General features: G+C 43.9%; 1 protein-coding gene across 6 annotated transcripts in view; it reads left to right on the top strand.

Moving 5' to 3' along the window:
* COBL (cordon-bleu WH2 repeat protein) overlaps positions 1-19,574 on the top strand; it is a 271,535-nt gene that overhangs the window by 97,699 nt on the left and 154,262 nt on the right. For all 6 annotated transcript variants that reach the window (XM_058534817.1, XM_058534815.1, XM_058534814.1 and 3 more), the window contains exons 2-4: positions 4,537-4,740; positions 15,852-16,062; positions 17,947-18,175. In XM_058534817.1, coding sequence (XP_058390800.1) covers positions 4,537-4,740; positions 15,852-16,062; positions 17,947-18,175 — 644 coding nt within the window. The remainder of the gene's footprint in view (positions 1-4,536; positions 4,741-15,851; positions 16,063-17,946; positions 18,176-19,574) is intronic.

Raw genomic sequence — 19,574 nt, 5'->3', positions numbered from 1 at the left:
TCATTCCTGTCTCAAGATTTTGTAAGTCCACTGTGTTCTTTGTGGGCAGGAACTGTATATAGTTTTCACCTTTGTCAACGTCATCATCATCAATAAGTATTTTTGATGAGCAAAATGACCTACAAGTATGAACAGCAGGGTGCTAAATATTGAGAACACAAACAGCCTTAATATAGCATCTGCTGCTTTCTGGAGATGTTAAATAACAGTTGAAAAAATGAGGTACTTAGATTGCTTCATAAAGAGCTCAGTAACAGTGGCCGTGGAACATGTGTGTGCTGTGTCCCAAGGCATGATGTCAAGCAGCTTTCTCAACCTGGGGTCTGTGCACCTGGGGTCTGTGCTCATGGACAGACACAGCTTCTGGAGTGGGTCCTTGAATACATATGTACCTCAGGCGTCATTTTTAGTGTGAAAGATTTTCATGTGCACTTCTTAAAATATCAGATGTTATTCTGTGAAATAAAAAGACAATCACAAATTTATCAATGTATATATTAAATGTAGCCTTTTATATCAATTGCTTTCATCAAATGATAGAAAGATTGCAACTAAAACCATATGCCATTTTAATATTAAAAAGGGGCCTCTGTTCTAAGGAAATGTTGCCATCCATGAAGGTAAACTAGCTCTCATACTCAGATTTGATTGGTCTGTGATGGGACTTGGGCACTTGTTCAGCTTCCCAAGTGCTTCTCCCATGCAGCCAGGTTCAGACCACTGATCTCGGCCACGTGTCTCCTTAGGCCTGGAGCACCCAGGAGGTTCTCAGAAGACGTAGTGTTGAGCTGTGTCATCAAGAAAGATGTACAAGGCAGAGAGTATAATGAGGCGAGGGCAAGGGGGGTTGTTCGTGTGTTTTCCAGGAAGAGTGAGCTGCAGACCCATTGCCAGCCAAGTGGGGAAAGAGGGAAGAAGTTTCAAGATTGAGGGTCAATGGAAGGTCCTGACTTTCGGGCTCTTCTGGTGGTTTAGATGTTGGTTACAGCCCTATCGGGTATAGATGTGTGATGGCATTGAGTCAACAGGTCCAGAGGAAGCACACAGCAGGTCTTTGCAGTGAAGGTGTTCAGGGCCTTATTAGATCTTTTTATTTTTATTTTTTTTTTAAAAGAGCTAGAGATTCATTTTGTTAGTGCAGTTTTTTCAGTGTTGGCTAATTTAAATGTGCACACTTGTACACACACACACACCACTGTGCTAGACAAACAAGGAGACCTCCCTGGGTGTCCTTGCAGCCTGCAGGGAGCAGCTCTGTAGGGGGGAGATCAGAGCACGCTGTGTGCAGAGTAAGGCACGGGAAGATTAACAGCCCTCGAGGTGGGCACTCAGTGCATATTTGTGGGGTGAAAGAATCACGGTAGGCACGAGGATTGATGGACAGGAGGCTGGGCTGTAGAGAGAGACTGCATCTGTGTAGATGGTAGCAATGAGGACCTGGGCAGGTGGTGACAGTAGCCATGGGGAGGAGAGGAGACAACATCATAGGCTGACTCCGGGTAGTTGGGGACCCTGTTCACCTGGGAGACGAGAGGGGACTGGGCACTCCTTCTGCCTCCCTCCCCTCTTGCTGCCGTCACAGTGCTGGCTGAATGAACAAATGCATCAGGAGCTGCTTCCTTTTCTCCCAGTGTGTTTGGAAGGAGTTTGAGCAACTTCATTGGTATCCAGAAATAAACATATAGCTCACTTGCAAAACAGATTCATTTCCTAAAAATGATCAAATAAACACATTTTTTTCCTGAAAAGACCTTTGGAGGGTGATGCTAATGGCATGTGAGCTGCTCAGAGACTGGCCTCCAGCCCTAGACCTACAGTTGATTGACACAGAACCCCATAACCTATTTCTCCCTGTCTTGGTTGTCCCATCTGTACAGTGAGGTGACATCTGTTCTTCCTAATGGAGGCTGAATACTGCTGTCCCAGGTTACAATTTCAGGCTCTGGAACCAAATTATCTGGGTTTGTGTTACCTCTGTCACTCTGTAATCTTAGAGAGGTATGCCCACCCTCCTTATCTATAAAACAGGAATAACAAAGGAACCTCCTCAGAGTGTTATTGTGAATAATAAATGAATTAATAATATGCAGCCCTTAGACTAGTGCAATATATGTTGACTACTTCATTTTTATTTCTGTAAGCTGAGAGGAAAAAAAGTATGTAATGGATAAGAATAAAGCATATAAATTATGATATAGGTGTAAGGTTTTTAAAAAGAAAATTAACTTGTATCCACTTATCATGGTAGAGGATGAGACCCAAATGTCACTCCTAAGTCTTATGTTAGCCAGTGACATGAGTGGTGATGGTTTGCAACCTCATCTGAATCTCATTTGCTGTTTTTTCCCTATTTTTAAATGACCTCTTTCATTTTACAAGTAATACGTAAAGAGATGATATTATAGAAAACTTAGGAAATGCATAGGAGGAAAAATAGCAAGCCAGTCATGCCCCCATCACCCAGAGATCATTACTGATAATTCTTTACTGTATCTTTCTAGACTGTTTTATGATCTATTTATTGCTATAACGAACGCTTCTCTTAAAAATAGAATTTTCCAAAACAAATGATATCTTCAGGTTTGTTTTTCTAAAATATCGTTATTGAGCATTTTGGCACATCAAATTATATACTTTTAAAGTATACTTAATTAGTACTGGTGTAATATTGTTTTAAAGTACCATAATTTATTGAAATTGTCTCATATTGACCCGTGGTTAGATTATTTCATGTGTGTTTGCCATTATTAATTATGTTGTACTTTGAACCTCCCACAGGGAGCTCTTGTGGGATTATTTCTTTAGGAAAATTTCTAGAAATGGAATTCCTAAGTCTGATACATCAGGCCAGAGTGCCTCAAGAAGATTGCTGTGCAGGAGAATTTAAACTCCTTGGGGGCTCACGTTGCCTCTTTGTGGATCCTCTGACTAGAGCAGGGCAGGAGGTGGGAGAGTGAGGGGAGGAACAAGCCCTGGGAGTCTGGCACATGGGCTTGCTGTCTCTGCTCTGACACCAGTAATCGTAGGCCTTTGGGGCTGTGAATCTCTCTGGCGCTCAGGTTTCTCAGCTGCAAAATACTTTGAGGACTGAATGAGGTGAACTTCCTGAGGTTATTATTAGCATAGGTCCTTGTTGTTGTTAGTGCCGTTGAGTGGATTCCAACTCTAGCAACCCTGTGGACAGCAGAGCAGAACCTGGCCTGGTCTTTTTACGCCGTCCTCTTACCTTCCGGCACCATATCAGACAATGTTCTGCTGCTATTCATAGGGTTTTCATGACCAATTTTTTCGGAAATGGGTAACCAGGCCTTTCTTCCTAGTCTGTCTTAGTCTGAAAGCTCCACTGAAACCCGTCCACCATGGGTGACCCCGCTGGTATTTGAAATCCTGGTGGCAGAGCTTTCAGCATCACAGCAACACGCAGCCACCACAGTATGACAACCAACGGACGGGTGGTTTGGTTCCCTGACTGGGAAATGAACCCAGGCCATGGTGGTGAGAGGGCTGAATCTTAACCAATAGACCACGAGGGCTGGCTAGCACAGGTCCTGGTGCTGAGTAAATGCTAGCTATTATAAAATACCCGGGGCCTATATAAAATAGGTTCTGATATATAAATAAGGAGCACATAATAAAATATGCACATATATACATACATATATACACACATATACATACATATATATACACGTACGTATACACATGCATGTACATATATAAAATAAAATACATATATAAAGTCAGTTGCCTTCCCTGAATAATCTGGAGGAGATAAGAATTTCTAAAAATGTTCATCAGAGTGGATGATTCCTTGTCTGGTGTTTAGAAATGTCCTAGAAAGTAAATTGAGAATTCAAAGCATAGCCAGAAATCAGGTGAAAACAGAGAGGAAGGGGGTGTGCGTCAAGATACTGTCGCTCGTATCCCTTGCTGCCAAACGGCCACCTGCACCCACAGTGGCCTGTGTCAACAGATGTTGGTCTGATGGACTTTCTGGCTAACTGAGCACATCTTAATGTCATCCCAGCACATCCTCAATATCAGGGTCCGTGGGTTCCAGATCCCAAGCTGGTCACGGACCCAGAGCTGGGGTAGCGATTTAAGCTAGACCGAGGCCAACCATCGGTGGGTCCACTTTATTGTTTGTGATCTGTACCCCACTCGGAGGTTCAGGATGGGCTGATCCAAGCGAACTCTCTACACCGACCCGCACTTGATCTGTAAACTTGTCATCCTGTCCCTCCCTGGTAGCGAACACATTTTTAGGCTGTATCTTTCCAGGAACACGTCCTTTCAAAAACACTTCTTTTATTTTTCTTAGTTGTCCGTTTTCCGTTAGCATTGAAGAGTGCCAATATATAGATTTTAAAAAGGTCATGCAACTCAGAAGGCATTTCTGAGGAGAGAGAAATATCTATAAGAATCAACTACTATGAGGAAAAGTACCTCAAAGCCGCTGGAAATCAACAGGTGCTTGTATTAACTTTGTCGCTGGACGCTGCCACTGCATTCACCTTCTTGGTTGTCATTTTTAAGGAGGAAGATGAAGGCTCGCGCTCCCCCTCCTCCTGGAAAGCCCGCCACCCCGAATGTGCAGAGCAGGCAGAAACCTCACCGAGATGTGTCGCCGGGCCCTCACCAGAATCTGCTCACCATGAAGGAGAACCTGCGGAACAGTGCAGTGGACGTGACCGTGGTTCTGCCCAGTGGGCTGGAGAAGAAGAGTGTGGTCAATGGGAGGTAGGAAGCAGTTGCTGCGATCAGTGTGCAAGTCCAGGGGCAACTGAAGGGTGGATCCTCAGGGGGTGCGCTTCCGTCTGTGTCAGGGCAGACCAGCAGCCGAGGGGGTGTAAATCTGGGCCTAGGTAGCAGCTTGAAATGTCTCACTGGAATGACTGTGCTAACTGGCCCCACCATGGCTCACCTTAACCCTTAGGAGAGCAAGGACTGCACAGCTCACTGGTGTTAGAGGGTGTGCTCAGAAAGAAGAGGAGGCCCCCATGCAACTCCAAGTAGGTGACCAGCCACTAGAGTCTGTGCCACATCCTTGGCACTGAAGTTATACAGCCCAGAGCAGCCTCCTGAGTTAACCGTTCAAATGTCCACTTACAGGCTGACCCGTAGGGGTGTAACTACAATCGGTAATCACTTTTCCAAATGAAAACAATGCTAGTTCGGATTAAGGAATAAAATCTGACCCATGGGTTTTAAATTTAAGGGAGTTAATTTCCAGACCCATATTCCGTCTTAGATCTGGTCTGCCTGTCAGTGTGCTGTGGTCAAGGTCCCATGCCAGTACTTTTCCCCAAATCAGTCACAAAAGGCACATTGAAACCTTGGCAAAGCCTCCTTCAATCATAGCATTAAGAGTTTTATTACCAATAGAACTTCTAATTTTATGCTTGATATTTATCAAAATATATCATAATTATGTTGTTTGATCAATTTTGTACTACTACAACTGTTGTTACTGATAACTCGATCTATAATAAAAAAATTTAACAAAGTCACAGAAAACAAAAAGTTAAATTTAAATGTTTATACAGTTTTTATTGTAGAGAGCATGATAGAGTGATTAATTACAAAAACTTTCAAGCGGGAAAATACGTTTGTATAATTCTGAGGCAGGAGTGAATGGGTTAGTATTTATAGGAAAACAGGGAGAGCAAGAAATGATATAAAATATTTAAATCTTAAAAAGCAGTTTGTTCAGGTATTTTGAAAATGGATAATGGTGGAAATCAACTTACTCTGGGTGTTTTTATTCTTGTAAGTACTTTGAAAAGATTGATGCAATAGTTTTATTTTTAAATACCAGTATTTAGATTCTACCTGAAATTATATCCTTGGCAACTATTTAAACATGATAATGAAAGTTCTAGGTGACAATTTAATGCACAAAGAAGTACATAAGCCTTTACAATTATGTTATGGGCGAGGTGAACAGAAGTTTGAGGCCCCCGCTCCAGGCCTCAGTATGTCCCGAGGACTGGAGCTGTTGAGCTGTGCATACAATATCGTCTGCTCTGGTAGATGATACCAGACTGCTTCCCACAGTGGTGCCTGCCGGGGATATCGGGGCATGCTTCTCTTTGGGGGCCCTCCCGTAGCTGTTGTCCCAGCAGAAGGGCTGGAGTACAGCAAGGGAGATCTATAGTGGACCCACGCGGGAGGAGCCGGGCTCGTGGCCTTGCGGCCCACAGAAGCCTGAGCTCTTGTGGTGGTTCCCTAGGCAGCTCCCAGGCTCAAACAAGAGATAGGCAAGGTACAAGAGCTTCTGTGTTTCTTTGTTTCACAGAGTGGTCCTTGTTCTCAGTCCACGTTTCCCACTTCACTTTAACTTGAGAAGCCTGTCACATTATTACAGGATTACAAACTACTTCAATAGATGCATGAGATTTTATCAGTGAATGTATTATGGTTTACTCACCGTTCTTATATTTTTGGCCCAACTTCTAGTTACGTTTTTTTTAAAAAATCACTTGACTGAGGTATGATTAACATATTAAAACTATACATACTTAATGTATACAACTTGGTGAGTTTGTAGGTAAGTATATACCCATGAGACCATTGCCACTATCAATCTAGTTACATATTTTTTAAGAAAATGGCCTGTGGGTCAGGTCTGAAATCCACAACACACGGGTCCAGTTTTACAAATGCCTGTGGAGAGACAGAATGCCTGCCTTAAAAGTAAAAATATTATTTTGAAAAATGTTTTCAAGCTCAACACATTCTTCCAGTTGTATCTTTATTTTTTTCCCTTACAAAGTAGAAGTTACCACTGTGCAGTTTTGCAATGTAGCTATGAGAATAGGTGCATCCTTAGAGATTGAATGTTAAAATACTTCTCTCTTTTCTAGTAGTAAATTATAATCCCTTCTGCAAGGTTTCCTGTAGGATTAAGTGAGTCAAAGTAGCAGCCTGTGGGCCCGTTAACTGGGTCAACAGATGATAACTATTGCTGAGGCAGTAGCTTCTTGTTTTGGGAACTGGTTTTATATATCACATTCTTTAACAATGCAAGAGTGGGCTGAAGTCAATTCCTGACCCGTGCTACTAATTGTTGATCACTGTGGTTTCCCTCTTCTGTTTTATTAGAGAACATGTCCACCTTTTCACAGGGTAAGCAAATAGTTTATAATCTATAGTCAGCCCTTTAACCATGTTATTTCCTGATAGGACAGATTCTCATAGAGAAAATACATTAGTAATTGGAGTCTAATGATTCCTCTCTGTATATGACAGATTTTTTTTTTTTTAGCTTCCTTTGGATTTAGAAACTTAAATAAAAGTCCCAGTCTATTCTTAGAGTTAAAGACATGAGAATCGGTATTCCAGGTCATTCTTAAGGAAAATGCTCTGACATGTAGGAAAGGTGTTACCATCATTGCACATGGCCACTGGAAGGAGGCCACTGACTCCATCATTTAGTTGGGGCACAAGTAAAGAGAAGGTCTTTGAAGAGACAATGCCCTTAGCCTAAAGAGAGCTTCATAAACTGTATCAAGCATTAGAGAGTTGGGCTGTGTCCTTCTGATGTGGTGAATTAGTCCAGTCTAAGTTGGTACACATGTCCAAGGGTCCCAGGGCAGGAAAAGTCAAGCATTCCCTTTGCAAAATAGAAGAAATCTTCCTCAGTGTTCAGTCCTGCAATTCTGCCTCTATGGGCCATGAGACCCTCTTTACAATAGACACATTTACAACTGTGCTGGGATTTTTAGCTCCTGGCCCTGGTAAAACAGCACAGGACTCTCAGCACAGGTATTGGGCCTCTACGTCCCTTCTGGAGAAAGTGCACCTGTTACAAGATGCAGGGGAGGGAGGCTGTGAGTGACCCTCAGCCCAGGTCTGTCCTTCATCCGACCTACCCATCAAGGTGCTGGCAAAGCGTCTTGCGGAAAGAGCAGATGTGCGGTCTGCTGGCAGCTTCTGAAGGGCCAGTGGCCTGGACTTTGCTCTCAGGTGAGCTCACAGCTCCAGGGGCTGAAGGAAGCTTGCTCTTCTCCAGCACTCAGTGAGGGAAGGAGATGAAGTTCGAAGGGGCGTTTCTGAAGCTGGGGAGTTGGCCAAAGGAAGACCCTCTCTAAATAACTGGCTAACAGTCAGGTTTGGTTTGGTTTAGTTTGATTTACATTTTCACTTGACAAATACCTTTTTCTTTAAAGACTTTATTTTTTTAGAGCAGATTTAGGTTCACAGCAAAATTGAGAGGAAGGTACAGAAATTTCCCATATGCCCCCTGCCCCCCTCCCACAGCCTCCCCCATTATCAGCATCCTTTGTCAGAGTGTGCCATGTGTTACATTCGAGCCTACACTGACACTTCATAACCACCAAAGTCCAGAGTTTATGTTAGCATTCTCTCAGCGTGGTACATTCTGTGGGTTTGGACAAGTGTATAATGATATGTACCCGCCATTATAGTATCAAAGAGAGTATTTTCACTCTCCTAAAAAACCTCACAGGGAAGATTCCCAGGACACGGAGCCCGTATTGGTCACATTAGCTAGAGGTAAACCTCATTGAATGCCCTTTCTTATCAGCGCGTGTAATGTGTTTGATCATCCATGTCTTAACTCACCTCCCTAAGGTGTTTCTGCCTTAGTAAGGCTTTGTTTGGGCTAAATCCAAGAGAAGCTAAAAAAAAAAACAATGTGTCTGTGATGTGCAGAATGTGGTCCTCCGCCTCCAGTTACTCCTGGATTTTCTTTATGAGAACTTTCCTGTGAGGAGCGAACAATTATAAGCGACTTGCTCATCCCGTGAGAAGGTAGGCATGTTCTTTACTGAACCCAGTGTTTAACAGTTCACAGAGGTACTGTTATTGTTTTGGATTTGGTGTTATACCAATCATACAGAGGGAAAGTCGCACATTGTGGGATCTTGATAGACTAAAAAGATGAAAATTATCGTTTATTCATTGAGTAAAATACACATTGAACACCTAACTTTTATGAGGCACTGGGAAGGGGACATCCCAACAAGCAGAAGGAAATAAGTGGCATTTGCAAAATGACCAGTTTGGGCAAGAAGCAGGAAGTTTAGTGCTGCTGGAACCTAGATTGGGAAGGGGGAGATACGTGGGCCTGGACGTTTGGGGTGGTAGTGTCTTAATGAGTCTCTTGTGGGCCATACTGTAGCTCCGTGGGTTTCATACAAGATTGCATGTGCCACCAGGGACACAAGGTTCTATTCCAGCGCTAGGCGGTGAGTCATGAGAAAACTGGTGCATTAGAACATTAATTTTCCTCAAACGTAGGGAAAAATAGTTTTATATTAAAGTCGCTTGCAAAATTCACATGCATTTTAAAAATAAACACTAACAGTTAACCTTAAAGACATTGGCCTGTGTTCCAGGTCCCCCAGGGGGCTCATTGGCTCACCTGCCAAGTGAGAAGCACATAGAAAAGACCTGCTTCCGGGTGACCTGGACACAGGAGGCTCTGGACTCTGAAGTAAGATGACCTCCAAGATATAAGTCAAAAGATGATAAAGTCGGAGTTAAGAAAAAACACAAGTTACCATAGTGAGAACCTAACCAGAATGCACCCCTTGTTGAGATCACCTGTCCATACCTGTCCAGGTAATGTAGCTCCTGACGTCACATCTGGGCAGGATAACTGTTAGGCTCCCAACCTCGGCACATCTCATCTCTTCCAGGTCAAGGGGCTCCAACCAGCACGGTCTTTTAAACAACATTAAAAGTTGAATGCCTTTAGAGAAGGCTCATCTCTCCAGTTAGCACGACCCCCATCTCTCCCTAGAGTCACACCCTGAGACCCTTTGCAGACTGCGGCAGCTGCCTGGCCCCGAGGGGCATTTGAGTTTTGTTAGGGTGTGGACAACTCTCTGGGATTTGGCACCATCATCCTGATGACTTAGCTTCTGCCTTGCGCCTGAGATGCCGGCACCTCTGGTCATTTTGCTGCTGCCTCGTTCCCTCATGCCTCACTTGATAGGCCCAGGACCCAGGCCACCGTGAGATTGGTTTCTTGCTGGTAACCCAAGCCTCGAACCTGGAGCCCTGTCTATGGCCGGCAGGTTCCCTGGCTCTGGGCTTCCTCAGTCACCTGTCTCTTCACTGTCAGGTTTTGTGTTCTGCCGTGTGTTCCTTTGTACTGGACCTCGTTGGTACGGACCGCCTCTTGGAGGACTCCACTCACATCTTGCCATATCATGCCTCTCTGATGCGTTATGAAGCTGCCAGACTGGACTTTCTCCCAGGGCCTGCTCTGACTCTGTTACACCCGAGTTTGCTGTACCCAGGGCTTGGTGCCACCTGCTGGCCTTGGTCCTACACAAGAAACTAGGCCATGTTCCACCAGTTTAAGATTTGACAGTGCATGCAAATTAAGTGTGTTTGTTTGAACATTATGTACGAAAGTAGTTACCTTAATGTAATTTGTAAACTTGGCACTGAGGGAGCCATTTATCCAGTCAATGCATATGTACTAAGTGCTCATTTCATGAGTACTTGGAGTGCAGTGGTTTTCAAAGTGTTGTCCCACAGTAGCAGTGGCTGTGTCACCTGTCACCTAGGAACTTGTTAGAAATGCAAATTCCCAGCCCAGACCTGGTGAATCAGCAACCCCTGGGTGGGGCTCAGCAGTCTGTGCTTTAACAAGCCAGAAGTTTCAGGTTACATGTTAAACTTGGAGATTCCCTGCTGCAGTGCGTGCCACTGGCTTTGCTGGATGTCAGGGTACCTGGATGAGCATGCAGTCCCCAAGAGGAAGCCCAGGGTCTTGCTGCCCTAATGGCCCGGAGGGAGTTTGTAGGAATAATTAGTGTAGGCAGCTCAAGGTGATCCTCAGCTGCCTGACCATAGACGGGCATCATGATTTAGATGGAAGTGTCCTCATTCGAGAAGGGCGACTCATTAATGGGCCCCACTTGATGGAACTAGCGCCTGGCCTCTCTGACTTCCATGTCCCAGCTCTGTGGGCCCAGATAGCCCCTTCACTGTCATCCCTGAGTCCTCTGAGTGGCCCCTGAGTGGCCTCTGCATTGGGGGAGCAGGAGTGTTGTCACAGGTTGTTCATTGCTGTCTCGCTCTCCACCAGGATTTCAGAAAGAATCGCATACAAGAAAGACCAGTTTTTCTTACTGAAACCACTGACTCGTGCAAAAACAGTTGTTGAAGTCTATACACATTTGGAAAGTAATATTTTTTAAAGAAATAAGTAGAAAAATTCTATTCTTTAAATTTAAAAATAGAGACCACAATAAATGCCAAAAAATAAATTTCACCCCTACATTATGAGCACTTAAAAGACATTTAGAGAACAAAGAGATGAAGAAGTTGGAAGAAAAAAGGATTGAGGAGCAGTGGGAGAGCAAACCCCAGAGATTCGCCGCACTCCCACCACCCCCGTTAGTGCGGTTTTGGGTAATCAGTCCTCTTTACCACTGTCTTTTACTCGTCCACTAAACTTGGAATTTGGGATTACAGAGAGAGAGAGTCCCTGAGAATGGTGTTTGTGTTTGTCTTAGTCAGTTTGGGCTACCAAACTACCAAATACCACAGACTGCGTGGATTAAACAACAGACGTTTATTTCTCACGGTTCTGGAGCCTAGAAGCCCGAGATCAAGGTGCCAGCAGGGAAGATTTCATTCTGAGACCTCTTTCTGGCTTGTAGGCGGCCACCGTCTTGCTGTGTGCTCTCGTGACCTCTTCTTGTGGGTGTGCAGAGGGAGCGAGCTCTCTGGTGTCTCTTCTTATAATGACACTGATCCTACCAGATTACTGCCCACCCTATGACCCCATTTAACCTCAATTACATCCTTATAGGCCCTGTCTCCAAATACAGTCACATAGGGGTTAGGGATTCAACATGAACTTGGGGAGACACAATTCTGTCCATAGCAATATTCATACGGGGTGACCACTGAGGCCCGGGCGGTGTGCTGTGTGTCCTTAGCACTGACGGTCTAGTCAGCTTCCTTAATACACCTGACCTTCCTCTGACATTCTGGGAGTGTCTGATTGCCTTAGTTTTCTCTTTGTAAGATTGGGGAAACTTGATTCTGCAGTGCCTCAAGGATGCTACTTGAAAAGCGTCTTGTTTTATCTTGGTATTTGCTGAGAGCAGGATAGAGTTCAGCCACATACCAACAGGAGACGCTTTGCTCCGAACCAAGTAAAACGTCTCAATACGTAGAATCCCAAATAGAAAAGACAGGAATGAATTAACTCATTTATTTAGCAAACACATAACACTTACCACGTGCCTGGCACTGTGCTCAGTGTCTTACAAGTGTTAATTCACTTAAGAGTCTAACAGGTGGACTCTGTCATTATGCCCTCACAGATGAGGAAACAGAGGCACGGAGAGGCAGGTCTGAGAAGCGGTGAGTGGTGGTGCTGGGACTCCATCCTGGGCAGCCTGCCCCTCCAGTCCTTTCACTAAATCCCCATACTGCCATGGGGAAGATGCTCAACCCCTCATCAAAGGGCCAGCATGTGCAAAGCGGCAGATCAGAGGCGGGTGCCACTGCATCCCAGGGCAGGTGGGAGGTGCGAACAGGAGACCAGGCTCAGGAGGTGATGAGAAAGTGTAGGAGTGACGAGGCAACCTCTTCCAGGCTCCGGAAAGCTCTTTCCTGTCGCCCAGTGGCACAGGGACCTACCAAGACCCTGTGGAGGGCACACAATGACACCCAGTTAGAGAAATCATTCATCCTCTGTGGGTTGAGGTCTGGTGAATCTGTGAAGGGAACCCACAGGGACCAGGCAGCAGTCAGGACCTCTGTGTCCGTCCTTGGCACTGCCATTGTGCTGTGGGTTCCTTCTCTCTTTCTGGGTGAATTTTTCCAGGAGCATCAAAGGAGCCTTGAAGGAACTGGCTTACTGTTTGGAGTTTGGGGTTTTAAAGTGCTGGCCAACAGCAGCTTAATATGTGTGGTGAAAAGTGGTGTTAAGGCCACCTCACTCATACCTCACTGTGCAAGGACGTGATCCTGAGAAGCATACAGGGGAGAAGTCGTCAATGAGGTCACGTTTTAAATGGGCCTGGGGAAGGGTCCCATGATGTGGCAGACCCTTTAGGAAATGTTGTGAGATGGGCTTGTGCTTTTGGGCTCGAGTCCTCCTGTTCAGACTTCTGCACATCTGGCTTCTTAGATGCAACCCAAGTCGGATCTGCGTCGGGATGCTGTGTCCATCTGCGAGTCTCCAAGAGAAATGGCCTGAAAGAGAACAAGACAGCTCTCAAAGCCTGGCTCCCCTCGTCCCAAACCTCCTCACTTTCCTGTAAAACCGCTTGGGTTCCAGCCACCGGGAGGGCTGGTGTCTGATTTGCTGGTCCGGGTTGCATTGGTTTTCAACCGATTTAAGGGCCTGTGATGACCCAGCCTGTGGTGTTGAGCTGAGTTTTATTATCACGTTCTTACAGTGTTGTGGTTTTTCTTTTTTTGCCTCCCTCTCCCTGTCATTTGATAGTAAATTTGAGGAGATAGGCCTCCAGCACATAGAATTTTCTGCTTGGGAATCCTTTCCTTCTCCCATTCCTCCAACACGTTATCGAGAAACTGCTTCCACACTCAACTGTTGCACGTCACTGCAGCCTTAACATCAAGGAGCTCTCTCTGGGAAGAACCACATCCTACACTAGGGTCAGGAAAGAGTGAAGGTCAGCACTGCTGAGTATCCATCAGCCAATTTTGGAGGAGATCCATTCGACACACAGACAGAGATTTAAGGACCCACTTATTTATTCGGATAGGAAAGAAATGCCACATCGCTGCTCTGCTAGTGCATTCAGTGATACGTACTGGCTTCTGTTATGGCCAGACAGGTTTATTCTCTGTAATGGAAAAAAATCCATCCAGCCCCAGAGCTGGCCTGCTCCCTTGCAGAACGTCTAATTTGATGTTTCAAACTTGTTACCAATTATTGGATTAAAAGCATGGAAGTTTTGGGGCGGCCCAGTGGTGTAACAGTTAAGTTTGCGCACTCCACTTCAGCGGCCCAGGGTTTGCCAGTTCGGATCCTGGGCGCCGACCCATGCACCACTCATCAAGCCATGCTGAGGCAGCATCCCACATACCACAACTAGAAGGGTGTACAACTATGACATACAACTATCTACTGGGGCTTTGGGGAGAAAAAAGGAAAAAAGGAGGGCCAATCTTCCTCCCAAAAAAAAAAAAGAAATTCAAAGTCAGTTTAAAAAGAATGGAAGTTTCCATTAATAGCTTTTGTGTTTTTTGTGGTTTTGTTCTAAGATTACTTCAAATATTTGTTTGACAAAGTGTTTATATTGGTTTCCTTGGTGGAAGTAGACTGTGGATGGGGAGAAGAGAGAGGAAATGAGACCCAGCATCAGATGGATCAGAGTCCCAATCCCAGCTCCACCTCTCCCTGGAAACCCCGGGAGAGTAGTCCCCACCTCCCAGACTTGTGAGGATGAGAGGGAATGAAGTAAAGTGTGCAGTATGGCTCCGGGCCATCATGGACACGCAGTGAATGGTCACAAATAATATGTCGTTGTTTTAGCGTCCTTAGAAGTCTGTTTTCTATACTGAGACTTTTCAGTGGAATATTATGTCTCGGAGTGTTTGGTGATGTCACTCCTTGTTTTGTTGCATTAAGCTCATTGTTGAAATAAAGATGATTTTTATCTCAGAGCTGAAGGAGTCAGAGTTCACAGCATTATTAGCCAGCGTGCCTGCCCGTGTGTGGTGCTCGTGAGGGTTAGAGCTGTGTGGCCCGATGAATGCCCCATCCGAGTTCCAGCGGGCCAGGAGAAGTGCTGAGCCTCCTAAACTTCACAGGGGATTCCAGACCCCGGTTAAGACACATGCTGTTACTTAATTACTTCCTGGGTAGTGGGTGGGAGTAAATATTATGCTGGAGACGGTTTCGAAACAATCAGAGCATTATGATATTCTTTACTTGTAGCAACTGAATGAGAAATAGAGCCTTTGGGGAATTCTCTCAGGGTTGGGACTTTGCCTGTGGCTTTACTGTTCAGCATCAGTGCCCCCAGCAGCTCCAGGTGAGTGACGGATGAATGGTGGTGGGCCAGTGGCTAGCACCTGTGTGTTTACAGGCGTGCTGGGAATCCCAGATCTGCACACACCCAGGTCACCAGACACCTGGAAAGCATAATCATGACCTAAAATAATTGCCATGCCAGTTACTAATTCAGAATTAGATCAGAGAAAGGACCTATGCTTTCGTGAGAGGTTTATGCTCCACTGCTTGGGAAATTTGTAGGCAAAGAGAAGTCAGCTTTAAATATAAAAACATCTGCCAGGCAGATATAAAAGATATCAGTGAAACTTTCCATTCTTTGGGATAATCTGAATTGTTACTCTCCTCCCTTAGTAAATAATTACCTGTGGTGGGAGGACATTATGAAAATTTTTCACATTCAACAAAGGGAATTTTCTTAAATTTTTTTGTCTTTAAAAAGGCATTTTTTAGCTTAAAAGAAAGTGATCAGTTTCTTCAACTTAAAAATTTAAATTTTTAAGATACATTACGTTTATGAATAACTGAAAATGTAATGCCTTGTGCCCATAAGTAATATTGTTTGTGCTAATGAACCTTACATGATTCAAGTTCACATACCCATAAATTTAATTAGAAATACAACTATTTTCCCAGCTATTATGATTTTGATCTACTGGCTGCTCTTTCGTGTTGTTTACTAGTACTGAAAATGTTAAGAAATTGTTGTCAATCATGCATGAGGAATCAATGAGCTGCGGCTGTCTTTCTTCATCAGCACAGCCAGTTTGCTCATTCCTCCACTGGCCGGTTTGTTCTGCCCTCACTCAGCTAGACAGAAGGGGAGAACAGACATTCCTAATAACCATGCTTTGTTTCCCTTTTCCAGCTACGCAATGATGGACCTGCTGGTTGAACTTTGCCTTCAGAACCACCTGAATCCGTCCCACCATGCCCTTGAGATCCGGTCTTCAGAAACCCAGCAGCCTTTGAGTTTTAAGCCAAATACTTTAGTTGGGACTCTGAATGTGCACACTGTATTTCTGAAAGAAAAAGTTCCTGAAGAGAAGGTTAAGCCTGGCCCACCTAAGGTGCCTGAGGTCAGTAGGACGGGAACCCTGTGTCATCTAAGGACATATGCAGATGCCTGTGGCTGCGGGTATGGGAGGTGCTGACGAGGGCCTGGTGGAGGCCCTCTTATCCAAGTAAAACGTGCAGACAGCTGTGGTTGAGGTTCCTACTTCCATGCTAGACAACATTAGGAACTAAACTGAGTTTATTTTAGGAGGTGGAAATTTACAGAATTTAATAGTGTTCATTGTTGTAATATTGCTCCTTTGGATATTATAGAAAAGGAATTCATCTACAGCAGAGCTAATCATTTGAACTTTCTGCAAAGATGGAAATATTCTATAATTCTGCACTTCGCAGAGTGATAATCACTGCCCACGTGTAGTTACTAACCACGTGAAATGCAGCTAGTGTGATCGAAAAACTGAACTTTTAATTAATTCAAATTTAAGTAACCACAAGTAGCCAGTGGCTACCTTATTGGACTAGTTCTAAAGGGCCTAGTTCAGTTATGGAGGTCTTCCTGCCCTAGGAAGCAGACAGGATATGTAGAAGATTTGAACATCTTCCGAGAGAGAGAGAGAGAGGAAAAAGGAGAATTTTCCTTTTTGAAAAATTGATGTCAGAAATATTTACTCATTGCAGTTGGAGAATATCTTATCATATGCAGAGATTTATTTCAGGCTTTTGATTATCAATTAAAACTAACTCCAGCTGCTCATTGTACTTTTTAACAAGGCTTGGATATGGATCTTTTAGTTCCAATTAAAAGCAGTGCTGTTTCATTTTTTTAGATTCTTGGAATATCTACTAAATTTTCCTGCTTTACAAAATGGAAATTTGGCCAACGGGTGAATTTCTAGGTTTGAGTGGTTAATAAATTTTAATTGATGCCACCTCCATTCTGTTTGAAAAAATTATCCTTAAATCTTCAAGTAAAATTAGTGTTCAAGGAAACGAAACCATTTTTATATCCTGTGGCTTCTCTTACCTTCCTGGTCCCCAGGTGAAAAGCTTGGGGGCAGGCGAGCCCAGAGTTGTGCACAATTTCAGTTTGAGAAGCATGGACAAGGATCCGTGGATTCCATCTTTCCTCCTAAAATTCAGTACCTCCTGGTACTCAGACTGGAAAACAGCCTGAGATCTACCTCATTCACTCTTATGTGATGCACGTTTACTGTGTCCGCTCTCCAGATCTTAGAACAATGTGGGTGATCAGTCAAGGCCAACAGAAGTTGACTTCATGGAAGTGTGGCAGATTCAGTTTTTATGATGCAACACTTTATATGTAGTCACTTAGAATCAGCTGTAGTCAAATTGTTTTTCTTTCTGATTATTATATATCTGATGTTTTAAAAAAGTCTAAAATATTTTCTAGCTTAAAATATATGTGTGTGTAGTATGTATATATAAATATGTGTGTGCACAGTTATATACACACACTATATATATTCACATAGATATTTGTATATTTATGTGGATATTTTGGCTTTTAAAAATTTGATTTCTTATTTTGTGAGAGTTTTTCTTTAAACTGAATTATTCATAATACTTCCAAACTATGTTCCTTTAGAAAAATGTGTATAAGTGCCTAGTGTTCAAGTCTGGTCAGAATCCTTGAAAGACAGCATATGTATTGGATTTTAAATTGAGATCCCTCACTGATGTCCATTTCCCTGTGTTGTAGAAGTTTGATCATTAGTAAGAAAGATTCTAAAGTAAATTTATTATTCCAAGCACTTATTGTTCACTATTCAGTATGCCACTTTCCCTCATGACCCACTGAATTTGTGGAAGAAAGATTCAGGCTACACAAAATCTTGCCGTACTCAATTCTGGTGTAAAAACACAGTTTGAAGCCATTGTGGGAAGATGTACTTACAGAATTCTTTTTCTCTGGTGTGTTCTTCCAGAAGTCTGTGCGTTTGGTAGTGAACTACCTGCGAACGCAAAAGGCAGTTGTGCGTGTGAGCCCTGAGGTCCCGCTCCAGAACATTCTTCCTGTCATCTGTGCAAAGTGTGAGGTCAGCCCAGAGCATGTGGTGCTTCTCAGGGACAACATTGCTGGGGAGGAGTTGGAGCTGTCCAAGTCCCTGAATGAGCTGGGGATAAAGGAGCTCTACGCGTGGGACAACAAGAGAGGTGAGGCCACTGGGTGCCATAGACAGCCCACCCCCAGGGACACGGATGGGAAGCACACAAGCCCCCATCAGCTCTCTGCCCAACGGTTGCGGTGGGTAGAGATGAGTGTGTGAATTTTCAGGCAGCTTGAATTTTATCCAAACCAGAGTTGAAGTGGGCAGAAAACAAATTTGGCTTGTTCTTGTTCCCCTCGATTGTAAGAAAATTTCTGGGCCTCTTTCCTCCAGTCCTTAGCAAGTCCTTCACCCCTTGTCTCCTATGAACTTCAGTAAGATAAGTAAGAGAGGGGAAGGTGAGAAGAAAATCGGACCGTCCACTCTGAAAGAACTACTCAGAAACCACATTCAAACCGTCTTCTCCTGGGTTTCTTTTTCACTGCCATTTCCTGCTCCCAAGTCTCAAACACTGTTTATGATCAAAACCAGTGGCAAAAATGCATTTAGCTGTTCTTTAACCTGCCCAAAGTATAGTTCATGAGCTCAGTCCCTCCAGACAACTGAGGATGCATCCTCAGCGTCCGTGCTAGAGACCTCACTGCCCATGTGAATTGAGTACCTGGCCTGATGTCACAGTTAGAGCAACTGGTGAGAGTGGCTGCTCCGAGGTGGATGTTGGTACAAAGACTGAGACGTCCTGTGAGCAGGACATCTGATGGGCACAAAGGGCTGACTGTATTTAACCAACTGTCAGACCAAAAAAAAAATTTTAATGTTCCTTGCTCTTAGAGTTACTAAAGTGGACTTCAGAAAAGTATCTGTTTTAGTGAGCTCACTTGGTATCTGTTGCCTTTTTACTTATTCCATAATATTGAACAAGCTGGGCTTTTAAAATATATACATATTCAAGTTTTTCATGTTTTTCTACAGCTTCTTTCAAATTCACCCAATAAAACAATTTGTTTTGTTATTACCAAATTTATTGTGAAATCAGTGGTCACAGTGGAGGTTTGGGACTTCTGGAGGTTCGGGACCCTGGTCTCATTTGATATTCAGGAAAGGGTTTTAGCTCCCTTGAGTATCAGATACATAGACTATTCCTTCAGAAGCAGTGCTCTGACATCTGAGAGTAATACATCTTGTATTTTAGCCAGTATGTTTTTAAAACTCACCCAAGATTATTCTCAGCATCTGCTACACAGGCCTGGATATCGCGGGGGTGTCTGTCAGGTTATATCAGTCCTATTTAAATTTGGTTTCTGTGACTCTTTGGAAACAGAGCTTTCATTTGGCAAGACAAGAAAAGAAAAGAAAAACTGTCCCACATTTAAGTATTTGCAAGAAAAAGCCTTACACAAACAGCTATTCCTGCTCTGTGTCAATCGTCAGATATATCTTGAAAGGGGCTGTAGAACCTGTTACCTGGGGAAAGTTATATGAACCCAGCCTCTCTGTTAAGGCGT

Source organism: Diceros bicornis, chromosome 41 (assembly GCF_020826845.1).
Source record: "Diceros bicornis minor isolate mBicDic1 chromosome 41, mDicBic1.mat.cur, whole genome shotgun sequence".
NCBI classification, from domain to species: Eukaryota; Metazoa; Chordata; class Mammalia; order Perissodactyla; family Rhinocerotidae; genus Diceros; species Diceros bicornis.
Note: the sequence above shows the minus strand (reverse complement) of the source record. Positions and strands in the feature narration are given on the sequence as shown.